The following is a 21,212-nucleotide window of genomic DNA, read 5'->3' as shown; positions in this document are numbered from 1 at the left end:
AGCTATGGGCAGATGGCAGGGGAGGAGGATCCCCCTTTCAGTGGACTAGGGGAAAGGGACTAGGAGGGATGAGGGAGGAAGGGTAGGATTTGGAGGAGTTGAGGGAGGGGGCTTCAGTCGGGATATATAATGACTAAACTGTGAAAAAAAATAAAAATAAAAAATAATTAAAAAAAATAGGAGTGAAGTTGTGATACACACCACAGTATGGACGAGTCTTGACTGAAGGAAGCCAGCAGGAAAGGCCTCAGCCAGCTTGACTGTGCACACGGCATGCAGGAGGGCCCACTCGGAGATGTTCACATATCAGCAGCTCTCAGGAGCTAAGGGACACAATGGGAGCTGACTGCTGATAGGTACCTTTGGAGGAAGAAAGAAATATTCTGGAATTAGGGGTGATGGCTCCACAGTATTGAATCTATTATCAAACTAATACATTTTACTCTTTGAATTTACTATTTGATAAATTTAAACCTTTGATACATTTTAATTAAAAAAAAAAAAGAATTGCAGAAAGTGAGCCTGCAACATGCCAGTTTGCACATCTGAAATTCAAATACTGAGATCGTATGTGATTTTTGTGAGAGAGACACCACCACCTGGCACCCTATTTTGAAAACAGAAGGTAAGGCAAATTTTTCTGAAAGCTGTCAGCTGGAGTGATATTAATTTTTCAAGTTGGGAATATTTATCTATCTAAAGCTTTATCTTTTCTATACAATGGACATTGGAGTCTTGAGTAGAATGTAGAGTCAATGATACTGAAAGGTTTTTTTGTTTGTTTGTTTGTCCTTAAATATTTTTAGATTTAATTTTATTTATATATTTATTTATTACAATTTATTCACTTTGTATCCCCGCTGCAGCCCCCTCCCTGTTCTCCTCCCAGTCCCACCCACCCACTCTCTTCTCCCCTATGCCCTTTCTCTAGTGCCCTGATAGGGAAGGACCTCCTCCCCTTCTATCTGACCCAAGCTTATCAGGTCTCATCAAAGCTGGTTGCACCATCTTCCTCTCTTTCTTGCAGCAGGTTATGTTCTTGTGTGGGGGAGGGGACAGGGGTGCGAGGATAAGCCTTCCAAAGCCAGAGCTGAACGGCTTCTATGGCTCTCCATTTTAGTTGTTCACGGGGTCTCTCACAGCTTGGGGCTCACGAGTAGCAAGACCCTCATGACTCCCCTCCAGCACCAGGATTGCCGGCACATGCCACTGGCTTTTTACATGGATGACTGGGATCCAAATTCAATTCCTCATGCTTGCTTCAGAAGCACTTTTAACAACGAAGCCATCTTCCCAGGCTTTTGTTTGTTTGTTTGTTTGTTTGTTTGTTTAAGTTGAGGAGGCTGTTTAGATACTATAGCCAGAGCTACATATGTTCATTTTGGGATCATAATTACATTAAGTATGATTATCAGTCATATAATTATGAAAATACTTTTTGTTCAAATTACTTGTGAAAATAGATAAGTCCAAATATGAAATTGGCATGTTAGCTGAGAATCTAATGTAAAAATTGCATTAATAGCAGCATACCAGTCTATCAAATCTACCTAATGTTAATGCCAACGAATACTGAAAATAAAAACATTTTGCACTTAAAATAGGTAAAAACACATCATAATACAAAGCTCATAAACATGAGCTGAACTGGAGGAAATTTAGGAGCAAAAGATATGAAATATTTGCTTGCTTCAGTGGAATATAATTTTCTGGCAAAGAGTTTAGAATTGTATATTTAAAAAGAGTAAAATCTGAGCCATTGTCAAATTCTCAGAGATTTTATATTTTATATAAGTGTTATAGCTTTGGCACCAGGAAAGTAATTTACTTATGTTATAGTACAAATCATTTACTTGTATATTGTGAATTATTTATTTCTGATAATCAAAATCATGGCATATTAATATTTCCTAATCAGGGTAGTTTTACTGTCTTCCAAACAATTTTTGAGAACTCTGCCCTTCTATTTCTATGCTACAGTTCTTTAGTACAGATATCATGAACTTAAATTACATTTTTAAATTTGTGTGCTGCTCTCCGCGGAAAGGGAATTATTTTGTGTTTGCCAATTACACTGCATCCAGGCACCTTTCTTCCTGACATTGTTTCCTCTGACTGGGGTTTTCTACATACACATTTCTACACATTTATAGTATCTGATGTTGCAGTTTATATACTCTTCCCTTCCCTTCTTATTTAGACCACCTAAGCTTGCTTTCTTTTTGTGTCCATTTTGGTAAGCTTCATTTCAAGGTAGGGGTCCATTCATCCCAACTTTGGCTGTTCGCTGCATTGTTATCTTGTGATGACAGTCTATCTGTAGACGCTTTTGGTTCACCATTCTAAGGAAAAAACTTAAAATGTTTATTTTCTTTATTTTTTTGTTTCATTTGCTGTCTTCATTTTTTCCTTCTTTCTGCTTTGTATTTTACTTGATCATTTTTTCCACCTCGTCAAAATGGAACTTTATATATAATTATTTCAACCTGTTAGTCTATACTTCCATCTGCATTTACTTATACATAGGATAGTTACACATAGATCTTTATAGGTTTTGTGTTATTGTACTTTTTATTCCATTTACTTTTTAATTTTTTTAGAATATATTTTGAATTATAATAGAATTACCCCACTTCCCTCCTCCATTTTATTCCTGGGCCGCCTGCCCAGCTACTGTCCCTTGAATGCCTCCCACATCCTCCATATTCTCAAGCTGGTAGCCTCTTTTTATCATTGTTACATGTGCATGTGCACGCACACAAAAACATATATAAATACAGCCAGCTGAGTCTGTTTTTGCTGTTTGTGTGTATCTGATTTCAAGGCTGGCCACTGAGTTGGATAACCAATAAGGGGACGTTTCTTGGGAAGAGACCAAATTCTCAATCTCCCTGGAGTCATTAGTTTCCTGTAGTTCTTTGTCTAGGGTAGCAAAATCCTCCCACCTTCACACTAGTATGTCCATTAATATTGTCATTTGTTCAGGTCTTGCTCAAGCAGCCATTCATAGGAGAGACTTCCTGGTATTCTGGCTCTTACACTCTTTCCACCCCATCCTGAGATGTTCTTTGAGCCACAGAGGTGGGGGACTGTGGTGCAGTGTATCTGTGATTGGGATGAATCTGGGATGAGGGTGTCATGGTGCAGGTGTATCTGGGATGCGGAACTGTGGTGCAGGTATATCCTTTGGTGTTGGGCTCCCCACCATTGTTTGATCTCACTTTAAGCACTTATTAATTTCCATAGTGTCCTTTTATGTTTCTTGGATTAATTAGATGTATCTTTATGAATATAAACATTTCAGTTACCTTTTTATTCTATTACATGAAAGTGCATCATGTATTTCAGTTCTTTGACGTTTTTATGCTTACTTTTATGTTCTAGCATACAATCTATTCCAGTAAGTCGTCCTCTTTAGAATTAAGCCTTTCCTGGAGCTACTGTGTGCAGTGTTCCACGTGTTAAGACAACAATCACCCTGTTCATGCCATCTCTAATCATCTGTAGCCTTTCTGAGGTTTGATATGTGAGCTATATAAGCTTTCACAGCAATTATGAATGTATATGTTTTTAGGCTGTTCGTTTGATTTATATGATTTAGTTGGTTTCTAGATATTTGAATTTGACTTATTTTTATTTCTCTGAGGTGTGATCCATTTGGTAACACACTGTTTACACTTTTGCTGCCAATGCTCTCAACAAAGAAGTATGGAGATGACATGTCCTAACAAAGAATGGTCAGTGGGGATAGTTTTCTTTGTCATGACCTTGATGTTCCTCTCGCTGCCTCTAATTCTGAAGCTTTTAGGTGGTGCACTTGCCGGTGAAGCCAGTCACTGCTCAGTGAACTGCCGGTGGCACCAATCAGGCCAAATCCTCACAGCATATTGAGGTTCTGGGCATATTTGGTTGTTTCCCCTTCTTCCATCCATGATCCAGTGACTTGGGCTCTTCTGGCTTTGACTGTGTTTTATACTAGTATGTCACTCTAATCTCTAAAGGGTTCTAGTATCTTATACACTGGAGCTGAGCTATTCCATTTTAGAGCTGTGGTTCTGCCTATGCCATGTTGCTTTCCAGCTTCTGGGTCTATCTGAGATAAAATGTGAATCCCAGTTATGACTGGGTGTGCCATTTTCCTTCTGGGCATTTTGTTTTGTTTTGTTTCGTTTTTAACAAATAGGAAAGCACTTTTCTCGTGTGGTGAATATCTTGCATTAAAACCGTCTCTAATCCTGAGCCTGCGCTTAGGGTAGGACTCCGAGTTTGAGTCATAGCCAATAGCCTCAGGGGAACTTTCATAGAACTTTGGTGGTTAGCAGAGGAGTGAGTGGAGCCCAGACTTCAAAGCTTCACTGCTGTGCGCAGATACTTACCGAACAGGATGCAGGGATCACTCTCTGCTGAGCGCATATTTGAGCAATTAGCCAGGTGCCAATGCCGTGGAGGCTCAAAGGCCAAGTCGCTGTGACCAGGGTTCTGCTATAGGATCTAGAAGACAACTCTTACCAACCCTTGCCTCCACTTACCAGAGGAGGCGCCTAGGATAGCTAATAGCTATGGCAGCCCAGCTGAGACCCAGCAGCTGCTGCCTGGCCACTGCTGCCACCACACTCTGTGCCTCCTCACCTCTGCCATCCTTGTCCATCTTCTTGTTCCTTGCTTGGAGCTTGATCTGTGGGGTCAGTTTAGCAGTTGAGTCATGACTCCAAGTCGACACATCACTCACCTTTCCTGTCCCTCCAGCATCAAGACCCTTCACCTCTTCTCTTCTCTGGAAGCCCGTAAAGAGCGGATTGCCAACTCATTCTTTAACATTTCAGGACCTCCATTCAGTGGCTTCTGGGGTGTTCTGACACTCAAGAAAAGGCCAGCATAGGAACCCGGTTAGAACCGTTCAAAGGGCTGTACCATCTAGCCCACCCTGGCCTGGACCAGAAAAACCTGGGGGACAAGAGTAGCCTTTGTAACTCCCACATTCCATCAAGATGGACTGAAATTGGGTTCTGCCAGCTCGCCACACTACCCTCATCTCCCCCTGCTTCAGAACCAAAGCAATTGAATGTCTCAACAGACTTTTATTCAGAACCAAGGCTTTGTTAGTGCTAAGTGTTTGATCCAAGATTCTCTTTCTGTGGGAACTCACATGGGCAGCCCCTCCCTAACTGCCACAGCAGAAGCAGATGGCCATCTTGGAGAGGGTCAGAAGTCTGGGACTTGGACAGGTTGAGAGTTCTCTTTGCCAGGCTGAAATGCTTGTAATTAAAATGCTTCTCCCTCCTCCTCTGCACTCCTGAGCTTATCCAAGGAATCAGCAGCATTGAATCATGTGTAGAAACAGATCAGTCCATGAAAGCAACAGCCGCCTGTACAATCAGGAGCGCCCAGTATAGAGATGTCAAGAAAGCAAGTGAGCCTGGGGTGAGCAATTAACCTTCCCCAGGGCCTAGTGTTTCCTGTTTTTCAGGGCAAATGGCCACAGTGAGTGCTGCATGTGAGTTGGAGCTGGCATATATGCGTTCTCTCTCGTTTCTCACCTTTTTGGTTTTTCTTTTCTGCATCCCCTGCCTAAGCCGTGCCTACAATAAACATTCTACATGTTTCAGTCTTGTTAGTGACACTCAATGACACCAGTTTGTTAGCATTTATCTGCTTTTTTAATGCGGAAAAGAAAATAACTCATTAGGCGACACTTGAATGCGTGATGGCTCTGAGACACAAACTAACTTTTCTCATTCCTCTCTAGGTTGTGGTAATTGTCAGACCGCTCTCCATTTAGAGAAATGATAACAAAGGGAGGCCTAGCCATTTGAGCATCTTGAGGCAGGCAGGAAGTGCTGCAGGAGTATTGTCCGGAATCATGATTTATTTCAGAGCCTTCCAAAAGAGGCAAGCAACTGAGATTTTCCTCTTTGCGGAGTTCCTAGTAGGAGCAATGGTAGTTTCTGGGATTGAGCATAGAATTATCTGTATAGAAGGTGATGATGGGACCTTTGGCAATGCCTGTGCAAACCTCCAGTGGAGGAAGAGAGGCTGTCACTTTCATCAGTCATTTTACAGAGTGGCAAGTGCAGTTCTGCTGGAGTAGCCACGCTCCAATCCTTCGTAGTTCCAGTTCCGAATTCTGCCACCCTCAATGCCACAGCTGGCTTAGTTAGCCATGCCTGGGCGAACCGTGGAAATAAGGAAGATAGAGCAAGGGTCCCTTGAACAAGAGCTGAGGTTCCCCAAATGCAGACCTCCTTGTAGCAGAGGAGATCTGAGTTTTCACACACTGTCTGAGAGGAGCCAGGGTCTCTTGTTCCCACCAGGTCCTCTCAGATGCCTCCAGCTCACAGTCATTTAGTGTAGTTCTTCTTGCTCTTTCGCAAGTGTCTGTGTCCTTCACACTCGGAGACAATGAGGTTTAGTAGTCCATTTTAATGAGGCAGTTATGTTTTAGCTCTACTTTGAGCAGTTATGCACTCTCTTGAGTTGTTTCAGCTAGAACACATGGGTGTTGACCTGGCGGTGGGCTTTGCTGGCACACTGGGCCCAGTGGCTAGTCACACACTCACACTGATGCCACCCCTGCTGTGGTTCTGCTAGTGGTTTAGCCCTGATACCGAGCGGGGACAATTGTCATTTCCGGGCCCACCCACAGGAACTCCTGATTGCTGTGTGGGTGGCCTACATCTTCCTCATCTGCTTTCTGTGCTGGCAAGATTATTTATCCAGGCCCCAGAGCCCTAGGTAGTCCTTTAGTTTGCTGGGGTCAGAAAAACAGGACTGGCTAATCAGAGCTTTGCACCTGGGACTGGCAGGCTTTCCTTGTACGTGTGTAGGTGTCCATGCCTGGGGGATGGCGTGAGGATGCTCCTGGAGCAGACATCTAGCTTTGCAGCTAAGTCTCAATGTTAGCTTTAGAAAAATCAAAATATTTCCATAAAATATTTCCTGTCTCGGAAAACTGAAGCAAACGAAACCAACCAAACAAACAAAGAAAGACAATAAAATCATATAAAAATATGTATATTCATTTTTATTTTATATGTATGGGTGTTTGCCTGCTTGACATAAGCACACCACACACATGCCTGGTGCCTGCAGAGGCCAGAAGAGGGCGTGAGAGGCCCTGGCACCAGAGTGCTGCCTGGTTGTGAGCTGAGCTGCAACTTCTTTTAACCATCTAGCCCCATCAATGGATAGCCCCATCAATGAATCTTTTTAAAGGATAGTTTAAATTATGCAGATATTTGCTCCATTCAAAATATCATATCTAACTTACACCAGGTGAACCACAAAGCCTGACAAAGCAGTGGCCCGTGCTCTTGACCACCCGACTTAATAAATGTCCTCAGGAGTCGCATCTTCCCGTGTCTGTCCTACCGGCCTAGCCACAAAGGAAACTGCTAGGGCTTCATTCTTTTAACCTTTTCTATGGAGAGACGCCCCCTACTGCTCAGTTTGCTTGCATGGATTCTCAAGGTGGTGTCTTTCTTGAGGTAACTTACTGTAACTTTTGCTGTCATGTGTAAAGGTCCACATTCGCATCACGGCATCACAAGTTATTTGCCTGTCCTGGCAAATGTATTCTGGGGCATTTTGTCTATGTGTTTGTTTTGCTGTATGGACAAAACCTCCAAAATAGTACTGCACACACATACTTGGGTAAACGCTTGAGGACTTTCTCTACTTTGGAGTAGAATTTCCAGGCCACAGAGTAGAGAGATACTGAGATTGTTTGCCGAAGCGATTGAACCAGCTCCTGCTCTCTCCAGACAGGCAGTGGCACTTGCAATTTTCCAGAGCCCCATGGTGTTCATCATCCATCATGATGCAGTGATTGTTTTACTTGTTTGAATTTGAAGCCCCGCTGTTGGCTATGGCGCCTCTGGAAAGCTAGTCAGTCTCTCAAAATATCACTTTCCTTCTTTGTAAACTGGGGCTAATCGGTTATAGTAAGGTGTGACAGGTTTGTTGGGAGATTTAAAACAATCTGTGCGTAGCCACATAGTCTATACCACTGTCAGACACAAGTGATGACTGTTAGCTCCATGTTAGGCCCAGGGTTGTGAGTGGAGGGGAGACGTGAATGCAGTTTTCTAATGCTTTGTGTGTTCATTCGCCACCCCCATCTACATGCAGAAGTCGACCCCTGAAGGTGATGGGATTTAGAGGGCAGCCTTCTGCATATGATTATATAATGAGAAGGGTACCTCTCACAGGAGATTAATGTCCTTATAAAAAGGCCAGGGAGGCTTGTTCACCGTATCCATCTTGTGAGTAACAATGAGACCAGAATGGCCCTCAGGGGCCTCTAATCCCTGACGCCTTAATCTAAGGATTCTTAGCAGTGACAACTGTGGACAGTAAGCTTCTTTTGTAAGTCTCCATTCTACAATATCTGTTATTCTGATAAAAAAAAATTGATTAAAGCAAAGTCTGTAGGTCTGTAGTGCTCATTTGGGCAGCACATAAAACTGGAACCATACAGAGATCAGTGTGGTTGCTGCACAAGGATGACAGGCACATTCACGAAGGTTCATGTTGAAGACACTACTCCGCAGTTTAGAGCGCTTGTTGCTCTGGCAGAGGACCCAGGTTTGCTGCCCAGCACTCACACGATGGCTCTCAGTCATCTATTGAAAGGGTTAGGCTAACTTTGTAACCTATAGTTTACTAAAGGTTATAGTTTTATAACCTAAACTTTATAAACTAAAGCCTATAGTTTTGAGTTTTAGGTCCAGGTTAAGCTAAAGCCTCTTAGTACCTTTCCAGCAAATGGAGAAATGTGACCCTATCTGTGAGGACAGATATAAAAAAAAAAGCAAGCAAGCAATGACCTTCACTCAGCAAAAAGAATGACCAGACCCTTGTCTTCAAGATAGTGTTTCTTAGCAACAAACCCAGATGACCTCAATCCTTCTTCTGAGTAACTCCTGACCTCCAGCCAAATCTTCAAGGATGAGCTAACCACCCCACCTTCAATTACAGCTGCATCCATACTTGGCAGGACTGGCCAAGTTTGAGCACCTAAGACTAACCAATTATCTTACTTTATAGGTTCCTCATCCAATCCTAAATTGCCAAAACTGCAACTTCAAATTTCCCGCAACTTTTCTTTTAAAAACCTAAAGCCTTTGTCTCCCGGGGGCCACTCTTTGCTGACCGGCAGGGGTGGCCCCAATGCGCAATGGTTAAATTAAACCTCTTGCTTTTGCAATGAGTTGCGTGGTCTGTGAGAGTTTCTGGGAAGGGCGCGATCTTACACTCCTGAGCTGTGAGACCCCCAGGTCTTACACTATAACTCCGGTTCCTGGGGATCTGCAGTGTCTTCTGGCCACAGGTCATCCAATACCCTCTTCTGGCCTTTCTAGCACTAGGTGCACATAGTACACATACATACATGCAAGCAAAACACTCATACACAAAAAAAATAAAATCAAACTTTTTCTTTGAAAGGAAAAAGAGTATAACATTTACTGGTCACATTGGTGAACTCCTTACATAATGAAAATGTATTGGTTACTGCTTATATAACCTCAGGAGAAGGCCTTGTGAATCTTGTTTCAGGAACATCTTCAGCCTTGTTAGCTTTGTTTACTTCCTGAGCCTTGTAAATTTCCTCTACTTCCCGAGTCTGTCAGCCCCTCTCTTCCCTCCAGGAAGGAATATTTCAACTCAGAAAATAGCTCCAGAAGAGACAGATTTAACTGATGAGCAGACCCAGTATCGGAAAACATAAGCAACAGACCAATAAACGCAGGATAGCAATTACTCACGTGAAGAGCTCTCTCACCAGCTGAGCCCCCTACAAGCCATGTTAAGGCATTCCAGGAAGGCAGCTCAAGAGGCCACCACGCTGGGTTGGGCTTTCTCAGGCTGCAGCTGCCTCTGAGTCACTCCCCCTCCTGGAAGTAACCCTAACATGCTTCTTCTCGCTTCACCAAGCTAGACTTGAATGGATGAATTTCTTTGGGCTATCTTCAGTGCCTTGTCTTGGGTCGACAGGCATTTGTTCATATTTCCCCGGGAAAAGTCACACAGCACTATCCTAACAAATAGAGACCGATCATCACACAGGATAAATAGCTTCTGGTTTGTTATGATAGGCGGCAGTGGGGTGATTCACTTAAGTGGCGTCGACCACTGTCCCTGCTGTCTTCAGCATATTAGTTGGGTTTCCCTTGGGGCTGTCAGGTAGCATCAGACCCTTCAGCACCCACAAGGCAGCCCGTGTTACACTAAGGCTCTGTGATGGCACGGAGCTGTCCTGCTGGAGCGCCGAGAGCAGCACCCTCTTCTCTGGGCCTTTGGGAAGCAGCCACATGGAGCCTTTTCTTAGCCTCTTCACTGGGGTCCTTAAAGTTATGTGTTACTTCTACTCTTTTACACATAACGAGCAAGCATGAAGAGGCCTTGTCTGACGGGATAAGCCTGGGGAAGCAGGGTGTTTTATCACTGGGTCGGTGATTTCTCTGCTTTTCTCTCTGCTTTTACCTTTCTGCTCCTTAGCATTTGTTTATTCTTTTATTTAGCTTAACCCATCTTAACCATATTAAAAAGGGAAGGAATTCCATCTGTGTCTCCAGTTGGCACAGTCATTAGTCAATCACTGAACAAAGTTCACTGTCAAATTTGCTTAAGAGGAAAGGCTCAAGATTTAACCCTGAGAAGCTCCTTTGTCACGCATCACATCAAGTTTTAATTACTGAAGTTTGGTAACAACTGACTGTACTATGTTCTTTATTGCTGAGGAGCAGCCCTTTGTCATTAGTGTCCTGCATAGCAGTAGATTGGAGCCCTGAAAACAGCAGCTATGACACCGCTGTGCACCACCCCACCACGGCCTGGTCCTCTCGAGACTGACAGGACAACTATCCCATGCCCAGCAACTCAGGACCAGTCTCCTGGGCAGCACTCTGCAGGTAACAGTTTCGACCACCCTATTCCCTGCCTCCCGCAGGGATTTAGCTCTACTCTGAGATTTCCAAGCCTTGCTTCGCACACAAGCTTCATATCAGAGCAGGGCTACCCGAGGTACTCAGGCGGAGTTAAAGTGTGGGCTGACCAGGACCGGAGCCCCTGCCCTACCCTGGCCTGTCATTTAGTGACCCCAGTGGGCTTGGTGAAGCCCCAGGGCAGTCCTGGGGATGCCTGGATCCAGAATACAGTCTTAGGAATGTCATTCCTATGAGAGTCACCTTATGGAAGTCACCCCACAGCAGCTGCTAACTTGGAAAAGCACGCATAATCCTGCTGCTCCCTTACTTACGTGCCTGAGGAGGACACTATAGCCGTCCGTTCACTTCAAGTGGTTTTAGTGTTCAAGTGTTTTTGTTTTGGGGGGCTTTTGTTTGTTTTGTTTTGGTTTTGGTTATTAAAGATAGTCGCGGGTCCTTCTTTTCTCCTGCCCGCAAAGCTCGCTCTCTTATTTATCCTAGTGGCACATTTTCAATGCCCACCAGATCCTGCTACAGTGGTCAGTGTGGAGGAAGATGGCATCAGACAAGAACAGGGTGAAGGAGGCTACAGGCTAGAATACGGGAAATAATAAAATTTTTGCTTTCCTATGTTAATGCTGCCTCCAAAATGAAGTCCCACAGACCACCTTTCTCCCCAGGTGTTACTGGCGAAAGCCTCCCCATATCATCCCTCATCACATACTGCTTCTCACAGCAAGCTTGGCCTGACAAGACCTCTGTGTGTAGGTCTGAAGACACTTGTTCTCCCCACCTGTACCAAGACGCCTCTGTGCTGTCTGATGGGATATCGTGCCTTGCCCTAATTTGCTTAAAATCACAAGGCATTTCATTTGATTTCCCCTGTGAACCTGTTAGTTGGCCCTTCCACCTGTGAGACTTCGGAGTATATTTCATACCTACTTTACCTAACAATTCTCTATACACTTTACTTAAAACAAAAACAAAAACAAAAACAAAAACGATCTCTGTGTCACATTTTAGGTAGGTATCTGACATTGCACCAAGCATTCTATTCTAACCAAAACAGACATGGCTCATGTCAGGGACCTTCTGGTTGTTATTTCTTAGCTCTCTCTCGTTTACAGGCTGGGACTGGGGTTGGGGTTACGTCTGGGGTCTACTTGGCTTGTGTTCTGGGTAGGGATAACAGTCCTGAACTGTCAGTGAGCTGCCATCATCACCAAAGGTCACTGGAGTTCTTAAGAAACACCTGAAATGCACTTTCCCAAGGTTAGCCCCTGGCACCACACTGTCACCTCCTGGCTTAGAGTTCTGCTCAAATTTCCGTGCCTGGCCTGAGAGCTCCAGTCTTTACTCTTAAGCGTGGTTCAAGTGACAAGTGCTTGGTTCAGCATAGCTCTTCAGAAGGCAGGCATCCCTCTTCCAACTTCAGCCCTTCGGCTCCAGTTGAGGAACCAAAGAATTTACGAAGCATTCTGTCACTTCTACTCTAAGAGCAATGCAATTGTCTAAGACCCTTTGCTGCATGGTCCCAAGGACTGTCTTTGTTCTACACTCCTTCCATTTTGGATTGCCAGTTGAATCCAGGTCCATTGTGTTTTTGATGGCTGTTCTCACGCTAACTTGAGAAGGGAGATACGTGTCTTGGCAGGAACCAGAAGGGTCCAAGGTGTGGAAGGACTTGTGAGCAGTGGTACAGCAGGCATCAAAGCCATGTCAATACTCTTCTTTTCCTCTCTACCCTCCATCCATCCCAATGCTAGGGGAAAAAAAGGAACATATCTGTTTCTAAAGCCATCAGAGAGTTGCCTTTAAAGGAACAAATTGCTTGCTTCTTCCAAGGAAGGAGTCTTGGACTAAGATGGAAGCAGTATTGTCTTTCCAAATTGACTTCCTGGCAGTTTGGGGAGAGGACCTCATATGATTTACGCTTCCATCACAGTGAGTTCATCAAGCACAGGAAATTGTTTCTGGAGCTTCTGATAGACAAAGGAAAACAAAACTTATGCCCCCCCCCCCTTTTAATTTTCTCCATTATAGTTAGGTTCTGAAAATGTACCATCCTTACTGGCTTATATTTTGAACATTTGTTCCCTGGACTGCGTGGACGTTTTGGGAGGCTTTGAAGGTGACACCTGCCTCTAGTTCTGGCCACTCTGCCTCCGGGTTCATCATGACGAATCTCAGCCTTCACGTGGCAGTCCTGCACATGAGAGCTACACACCAGGCCTGCCCACTGAGATCAACTGACTTAAAGTCTCAGAATTCATGTGCAAAAGTAGATTTCTCCCCCCCCCCCCACTTCAGTTGTCTGTGCCAGGTAATTTGGGCGTGGTGATATGAAAGTTACTATTTACTAATAGGCCCACTGACAACAGAGAAGCCAGGCTGCCAAGACAGTCGACTTCTAGGAGGTGATTACGTGTTTCTACCTCTGCTTCTATTAGAATACGAGGAAAACAAAGTAAAGACTGAGTTGAAGGTTGTGTGAGGGTGGATTGACGATGCCCAGTAACTTAGAGATACGGGCCCCTTTCATCTACCGTTTGTCCACTTAAGGCTGCCTCCCACCACATTCCAGAGAGCCTGCTGCTCTGTGTATGTGTGTTAACAGTTCTTTTCCATGACTTCAGTCCACCTGCCTTGAAATTAGTTTCTCGCTGCTTAAAAGTTTAAAGAGTTAGAAATGCTGAGCTTGACCAGTTTAAACGCTGTCACCCTAAACTCTTACTAGTCCAGATGGAAATGGAAATTATACATTTCTTGATTCCTTTTTGTTTGCATCCTCACCTTTTACCCCGTAGTGTCTAGATATTAATGACTTAAACATTTATCACACAAGGAAACATGAACATTGTCACAAGTGTGTACAATCACATTCACAAGTGTGTGGCCCCTGTGCCAGCTCAAAGCTACTCCGAGGCACACAAGGCAGGATGCTGTACTATAGGAACAGATCAATGCCACTTTTAACACTTTCAAGGTTAAGTGAGAGCGTGCCGGTGATAGATTCCTCATTAGTAGCCTCAAGTTTATGTCTTTAGAAAGAAACCTTAGTCATGGCTTTCATTGTCTTCCATAGCAGCTCTTGTTTCCTAAACTGCATGTGATCTTCAGGCTTTATGAAGCCTTCTCTCTGCCACTGGAAAGATGCTTCAGGCCAATTGTTTCTGTTGTTTAGAACAGAATATCAGATACCCATTAAATTGTATTTTGGGTGAAAAAGAGAACTATATTTAGGTTTGATACAATTTATATAATGCCCCACAGGTATGGTCAGTGAGTTGGGATATTATAAAATTTCTTTTCACTCCCATGTATTTTTATACAGTGTGGCAGCTGGTCTTGTTTATAATTATCACTAGTTTGAGGCAAACTTTTAATAGTTTTTTTATATCAAGATAGTCCGCAAAATAGTAAAATAGTGGCAATGTTCATATCTGTACATCATTATGAAAGTAATGTTATTGTATGGAGATAATTCCACGGGAGGGGGCTTGGAAATTCATTATTAATGAGATATCCTGATGATGCAAAGCTGTGACAATAATTTCAGAACATTAGCTCTCAGGCGTGGGGAGGTGGCATTTCTATACTCTCATTACCCAGGAGAGAAGCCCGATTTACAAGAGGCCATTTGTTATACTGCGTGGGTATCTGGGCTCTGGAGTCCCATGCCTGTCACCTGCCACTTCTTTTAGATTAGTTTGGAAGGGTAGCACAGCTCTCTGTTGGTGAGGCAGAGATAATGATGTTGTGACTCCAATTGATTAAGACATAAAAATTATTGAACAGCTCAGTTCACAAAACGAGGGCTCACTGGATGTTAGTTGTTCACATTTTTATTACTGTTACGTTGCTTGGAATGGATTAGAGAAAATAAAATACAACAGCTCTATTGTCTCTACTGGATTCTAGGAACGGTGGGAAAGGTTCTCTGTGGAGAATGAGCACATCTGGAGTAGACTTCTGCCTGACTCCACCCCCGGGACTTGGTTTCCTCATCAATACACCAGTCTTTCCTCAGGATGCCTTTTTCCTTTGTCTTCTCACATCCTGCATTCCTGCTCATGTGGTGTGCAAAACCCTAACCATTTACTCATTATTTTGCCATTACAGTATTTAGGACAACAGTAAGGCAATCTAAAGCACCCAGCAGGCAACTAAAGCAAGCAATACCAATATTCTAAAATCATCTTTCGAGAGGTATCTCTGAAGGATGTTTTCTAGGCAAAATTCAGAGAATTGGGGGAAATGGCTGTATTTTTAAAGCCTTTAAAAAAATCAACTACAGGAGAGCAGTAATATCAGCTCTTTTAGTGTTCGGCTTCAATTCTAGGAACTGTTAGTTGAACATAGGCAGAGGAGGGAGGAGGAAGAGGGGGCAGCAGGAGGCAAGGGGAACAAAGTACAGCTTGTATGCTGCGTGTGGCCGTTCTTTCAAGAAAATTTATTCCGACCAATTTTGTTCAAAGGACAAATCAACGCATAGCTGGAAGCATTCTGCCCTGTTTTCAAAATAGACCCAATAAAAACCATGAAGGCATGTCAAAAAGATGAGTTTCCAATAAAATGGCCTCCTCGGTCTTCCCAGTGTTGTTGGATACAAACCGCTCTGCTTTTGCAAAGTCACTGGCTTAGTAATTTTAGAACTGTAAAACGGATGCCATACACTTTGCCCTTGGTGGGGAGGGGCCGAAGAGAGCAAAGGGGGAGAGATGTAAGGGGTGTTTCGTGGATCTGCTATAATACTTTACGAAGCAGTCTGAGAAACCGAAGATTCAAGCTCCCAACCCAGGCAGGTCTGCCGGTTGGTCTTGCGTCTGTCTGGTGGGCTGTCTGGCCTAGTCTTTAGTGATGGATTCGAGGGACTTTGCCACTTTCTTAGCAAGGACTCCCTGGCTGCTGGGAAGGCTTGCCATATTTGCCTTGCTTTATTCAACTACAGACTAACAGCAGCAAAAGCCAAAAGCAAGTACTGTGTCAAGTGGTAGGAGAAGACACTGAAAACATGATTATGTGTGTGTGTGTGTGTGTGTGTGTGTGTGTTTATTAGCTCCTTGAGAGTTTCACGATGCATATGGTGTGTTTTGACTATACTCACTGTTACTCCTCCCCTAGCTCCTCCCACTACTATCCCCACCTCCACACTACTTCCCAACTTCATGTCCCCTCCTCTGTTAAATCACCCACCGAGTCCATCCTGTACAGCCCGTACAGAGTCCATCCTGTACGGCACGTACAGAGTGTGGGTGTGTGGCCATCCACAGAAACAGCCCACCAAGGTCCACACTGTTAGAGAGAACGTAGTCTCCCTCCCTCAGAAGCCATCGGCTAGCCACAGCCCCTCACCTGAGAGTTGAGGTTCAGGAGCCTCTCCTCGTCTGTGCCGGAATGTTGACTGGATTGTGCAGGCATTATGTAGCCAACGTCAGTTGTGACGTTATGAGTTCACTAGTGCAGCAGTCCTGGCCTGTCTAGAAGACACCATTTCATTGTCACTGTCCCCAGCCTCTGGCTCTTACAAGCTGCCCGTCCATCCTCCACAGTGGTCCTGAGCCTTGGAGGGAGGGGTGTCACACAGGTGTCCCACTTGAGGCTGATCGTCCTTACACCTTTCCTCTCTACCTTGACCAGTTATGAGTGCCTGCATTGACTGCGATCTATGGCACAGAGAAATGTGTCTGACGAGATCTATGAGTTTATGGCCTACAGGGTAAGGAAGCATTCAACTGAGGCTGCCAGACCAGCATGGACAGAGCATGTGCTGCTGTAGAATAATACTAGGGCATGCAATGACAAGGTCCAAGAGCAGAGAGGTGAGGCTAGGTATGAGGGATACACCAAATTGGGTGGCCGCTTAGCTGAATCCTTAAAGAGTAAGACTGACCAATGTAGAAGGGTTTGTGAAGCTGGAAGGGGTGTTTGTCAGGTGTTATCACAGTGGACACCGTGGAAGCTGTTGGGAGGTAAGCGAGGCCAGGGTGAGGGGTGAAAAGTGTTGTGTTACTTAGGGGACGCTAACTCTGCTCAGGGTGGAGGAGGAGCCACATGGCTGCGAGGGAGAGGTGACAAGTGAAGACTTGGTGGCGTCTGCCCTTCAGAAGATGAAACACGTTGAAATGTTAGCACCAAGTTAACACTTCCTCACTCTCTTTTGCATATCGTTAAGGTCAGTGGCCCCAGTTTAAATATGGAATTTCCCTGCTGGCTTACGTGCTAAAGGTTTGGTCTACAGTTGGTGGCCCTGTCTGAGGATGTGCCAGAAACTGTAGGAGGCCAGACCTAGCTGAGAATGTGCCCCTGAAGCTGTCCTTGCCCTGGCCTGAGCCTGGCCCTCTGTTCCCTAGCCACCATGGAGTGGGGAGCTTCTCTTTTCAACACATTTCAGCCATGATGTTCTTTTTACTTTACCACCCAGAAACAACACAACCATCCAACCATGGCCTATGACCACTGAAAACATGACTCACGTCAATCCCTCCTGCTTTAAAATGTTCGTCTTGAGTATTTGCCCCTGTGATGAAAATCTCAACATGCTCCCATTCTCCTTTGGCTCTAAGTACTTAGGAAGTATTTTACCATGGACTTTCTGAATCCCTGAACAGAATATGTATTAGGTATCTTGGAACCCAAGAAGTAGGTAATGAAGAAAGCATAGTTTATATAGTCTTTGGGATTGAGTCAAATAACGGTTACTTGTTGAAAAATTGTTTAAGACTTTCTAAGGAAGACTAAACACACTCCAAACTTCATGTGTAGGGGAGCGTCAAGTGCTAGCACTGATTCAGCCCAGTGCTGACATAAAAATCAATCCTATTAATAAGATGGCAGCAAATAAAGAAATACATACATACATACATACATAACATGGCCGCAGAGTCAACATTCTGAAAGCTGAGTCCTGACAATTCTCAAGGGGAATAGCCATTTGCCAGAGAAGTTCAGCCAAGGAGGTGAATTGTTTCTATGTTACTCCTAGCTCAAAAGTGAGAGATGATGTAAGGTAGTTCATATTTAAGGCCTGTAGGTTGACATTATATCCAATGTATTTAAGGCATCTGTGGTGCATCCTCAGGTCAGAACTGGCCCAGAAGAGAAGCTGATTAATGATGTCACAGCCCTACTTGGAGTTATGTGCTGTACATAATGGTAACGTTGTCTGGAGCCTTGAAAGGAAGGCTTAGGCTAAAGGTCTCAGCCAGCATTAATTCAACATCCGAGGAAAGGAGTGGTCCTGGCCAGCTGCTATGGATGTTGCTGTCAATGGACTGCTGGGGCTCTAGAAATAGATCATACTTTTCTGAAGCTTAGATGAAATATTTATCGAGTGTGCGCTGATTGTCAGAGCTGCGGATCCTAAGAGGATCTCCTCTGCTACCGGGAAGGGCAGGATGGTAGAAGGTAATGGTCTGCCTTCAAACCCTGTGTACTGGTGACTTGGATGCGGCACTTCAAAAGCTGTGTGCATCCCTGAAAGGGAGAAATCCATGACAGAGCCAGTTAACATGGGAGAAATGTCTTGAACTCCACCATCACTCAGGTGGTACTCTGCTCTTTCTTTTTTTGGTCTCTACCACTAGCTCAAAGACAGTAGAATTATACTTCAAGTTTGGAAGGTGTTTCCAAGCATTTGCATGCATATGAATCATCATGTTATTTGACCATTGTGATTCATTTTAATCTTGGAGCCATAGTTTTTCCACTTGTAAGACAGAAATGGCACTAACACCTGCCTTATAAAGAAAAAAAAAGAATTTACTGTCAGGACCTTAACATAATACAGGGCATATGTCTAAGTGATTAATAAATATTATCAGTTTTGCTGGTTATTAATTCTGTTCTGGACCTCTTATGTTGCCCTCTTTGACATGGAGGTGCAGACTGCTCGCCCCTATTACATAAGCAAGCTAATCTCCATGGGGTCCTTTTGGAGTTCCATGAACCAGAGCACTGTTCTTGCCTGGTCTGGGGAGTCGGGCCAGATAGCACACATTCTTCTTTGTAAATCTTGTTATTTTTCTTGCCCACTAGAGGAAGTAGACTGGCAAAGTGCCTCCAGGCTGTGACTTCTCAGATTCAACAGAGTGGAGGTGAGGGGCACAGATGGAGCCCAGGGGTCCTGCGGAAATCAGAGGTATGAATGTCAGCTGATGCCTCCAGGAGACTCCAGGAGCCCTGAATAGACTCTTTCAGATGCTTCCTGTGATTTCATCAGAGCAGAGCCTCTCTGGAAGTTTGACCTGAAGTCACCTTAAAGTGTGTCTCTGATGTCATTAAAAAGGGGGGGGGGCATTTTGGTTTAACTTCTAATAACTGAACTATCATGAATAAATATAGTAAGAATGTTCAAGAATCTAGTATGCAAATTATCTATATAGATCTCATCCTCCATTAAGTCAAATTAACAACCATTTACTCAGCAGGAGCCACGAAAAGTCTCACTATTTCCTGATTTGGAGTAAACCTTCAGGCGGCCGAGGTACATATAAGTTTATAACTGTGTCAGATCTCGGAGACACCGGTTCATCTCCTGTGGTAAAAGTGCATGCGATATTCCAGGAATATCGCAGTAAGCTGAATGATGAGAGCTTCTAATTTTGGACTTACAAAGGCAGCAAGTTCACACCAGAAATCCAAATGAGGATTTGTTTCTCCCAGATATAACCCTCGCATCAGCAAGTGGTCCTGCAAACACAAGACAGGGATTTCAGATACCCCACCCCACGTATCTAATCAAAAGAAATGTAAAAGAACATTGATTTGAGAGGCATAACAAGCAAGGAAAGCCAGGACCACGAGGGACCGTAAATGTCACCCGATAGCACGTGTGTCCTGGAAGATATGTTTCTTCCTGAAGGAAACATACCTTTTGTCTGAAATGAAGTAATTTACAGAAAGTAACATGGCAAGTGAAAATTACTATTACTCATCAGGCATCTGTATTAACACAGAAGAAACAAAAGAGACCTGCAGTTTCTTAGGGCATTAGACTTTCAGCCAGCTTTGAGATAGATGTTCGGGTGTTTCATGTTGTGTTCTGTTATTTAGGGAAACCTAAGAACATTCGCACATGAAAGATTACACCAAGTTATGGCACACATATTATTTTCCAGGCAAACTTTACTTTTCCAAATGGGTGGCAAAACATCCAACTTTTCCCCGTTTGCTCATACAAAAGAATGCCATGCAAGGAAGCAGGCGGGGAGACAAAGAGAGGAGTTTGTACATGCCCAGCACAAAGGTCTAGCAGAAAAGGCAGAGGCCTTCTGCACTGTGTCGAGATGATGCTGAGAACCACATGGCTTTCTTTTCTTCTTGGAAAATGGTCTCAAATGAGTGGAGGACAGAAATGAACTGCTACCGGCTAAGTAAAAAGTTCATTGCTGTCTGCAACAGTGAATGCCATTGAGTTATATCACTCGTTGAATTCCTTTTCCTCCAAGGGCTCCGTTTGGCCTCTAACACTTCCTCAGCCCTCCCCCTTTTCTTGAAAATGTTGCCTATTCATTGTGAGGCTCTTATCCAAGCAAAGTAGACAGAGGTGAAGGGGAGGGTGGGAGTGGGGACAGGAACCCAGAGGGGACCTGTTTTAGAGAAGGGAAGGAAGGGGGGACTCTCTCATAGAATAAATGGACACTTAAGAGCAGGCTGGCTGGAGAACTTTTTTTTATTATTAATCAAATTAGGTCTGAGAATTCATCTCTGTTCATTGGACTGTGCAAAATCAGTTGACAAGTTAGAGAAAGTTTTAAAAAAATTATGTTTCCCTGAGAATATGAAATGACTGTGGGCCATAGGACAAAGAACCACAGTAGTTAACGAAAAGGGCTTTTTTGGTCATATGAGAAACTGGCCGGCTAGAGGAGGGCAGTTTTGCACTTTTGGTGCAGTTCATGATGCTGAATAGCATTTACTGCTTCACACAATGTGGGCTTTCAACCCACGAAGAGCCGTAGCGAAGAGTCTGGGGCCATTTTGTCTTTTTTATTCATTCTCTAAGCTCCATCCCTCCCCTCCCCACTCCTCGATTTCCTCCATCTGGTTTTGAATAGCTAAAGCGTGCCCACAATGTGTGAGCGCTAGAGGAGCTATTATGTCCCTGATACCAAAAGCACCTGGCAGCCTCCCCGTGGGAGATGGACTTAACCCTGGCTGAAAAGAATCCACTTGTATTTTTTTCTGATAACTTTAACAAGAACCGTCCGGTATTAGGGATGTCTAACGAGTGATTTTAATAAGACATTTTCAAGTGGGGGGGGGGGGAGGGCAGCAACCCTGTAG

At 44.1% G+C, this 21,212-nt stretch overlaps 1 protein-coding gene across 3 annotated transcripts in view; it reads left to right on the top strand.

Moving 5' to 3' along the window:
• Positions 1-21,212, top strand: part of Cog6 (component of oligomeric golgi complex 6) — an 86,612-nt gene that overhangs the window by 47,922 nt on the left and 17,478 nt on the right. The window contains exon 19 of one of the 3 annotated variants that reach the window (XM_055596803.1): positions 18,963-19,065. The exons of 1 other annotated variant lie outside the window; for it this stretch is intronic. In XM_055596803.1, the coding sequence (XP_055452778.1) occupies positions 18,963-19,065 (103 nt within the window). Of the gene's footprint in view, positions 1-18,962; positions 19,269-21,212 lie in introns of those variants that run through there. One more of the 3 variants, XM_055596805.1, reaches the window with a different exon arrangement.

Source organism: Psammomys obesus, unplaced genomic scaffold (genome assembly GCF_907164565.1).
Source record: "Psammomys obesus unplaced genomic scaffold, mPsaObe1.curated_primary_1811, whole genome shotgun sequence".
In the NCBI taxonomy this organism is placed as follows: Eukaryota; Metazoa; Chordata; class Mammalia; order Rodentia; family Muridae; genus Psammomys; species Psammomys obesus.
This window is presented reverse-complemented; position numbering and strand designations above follow the sequence as displayed.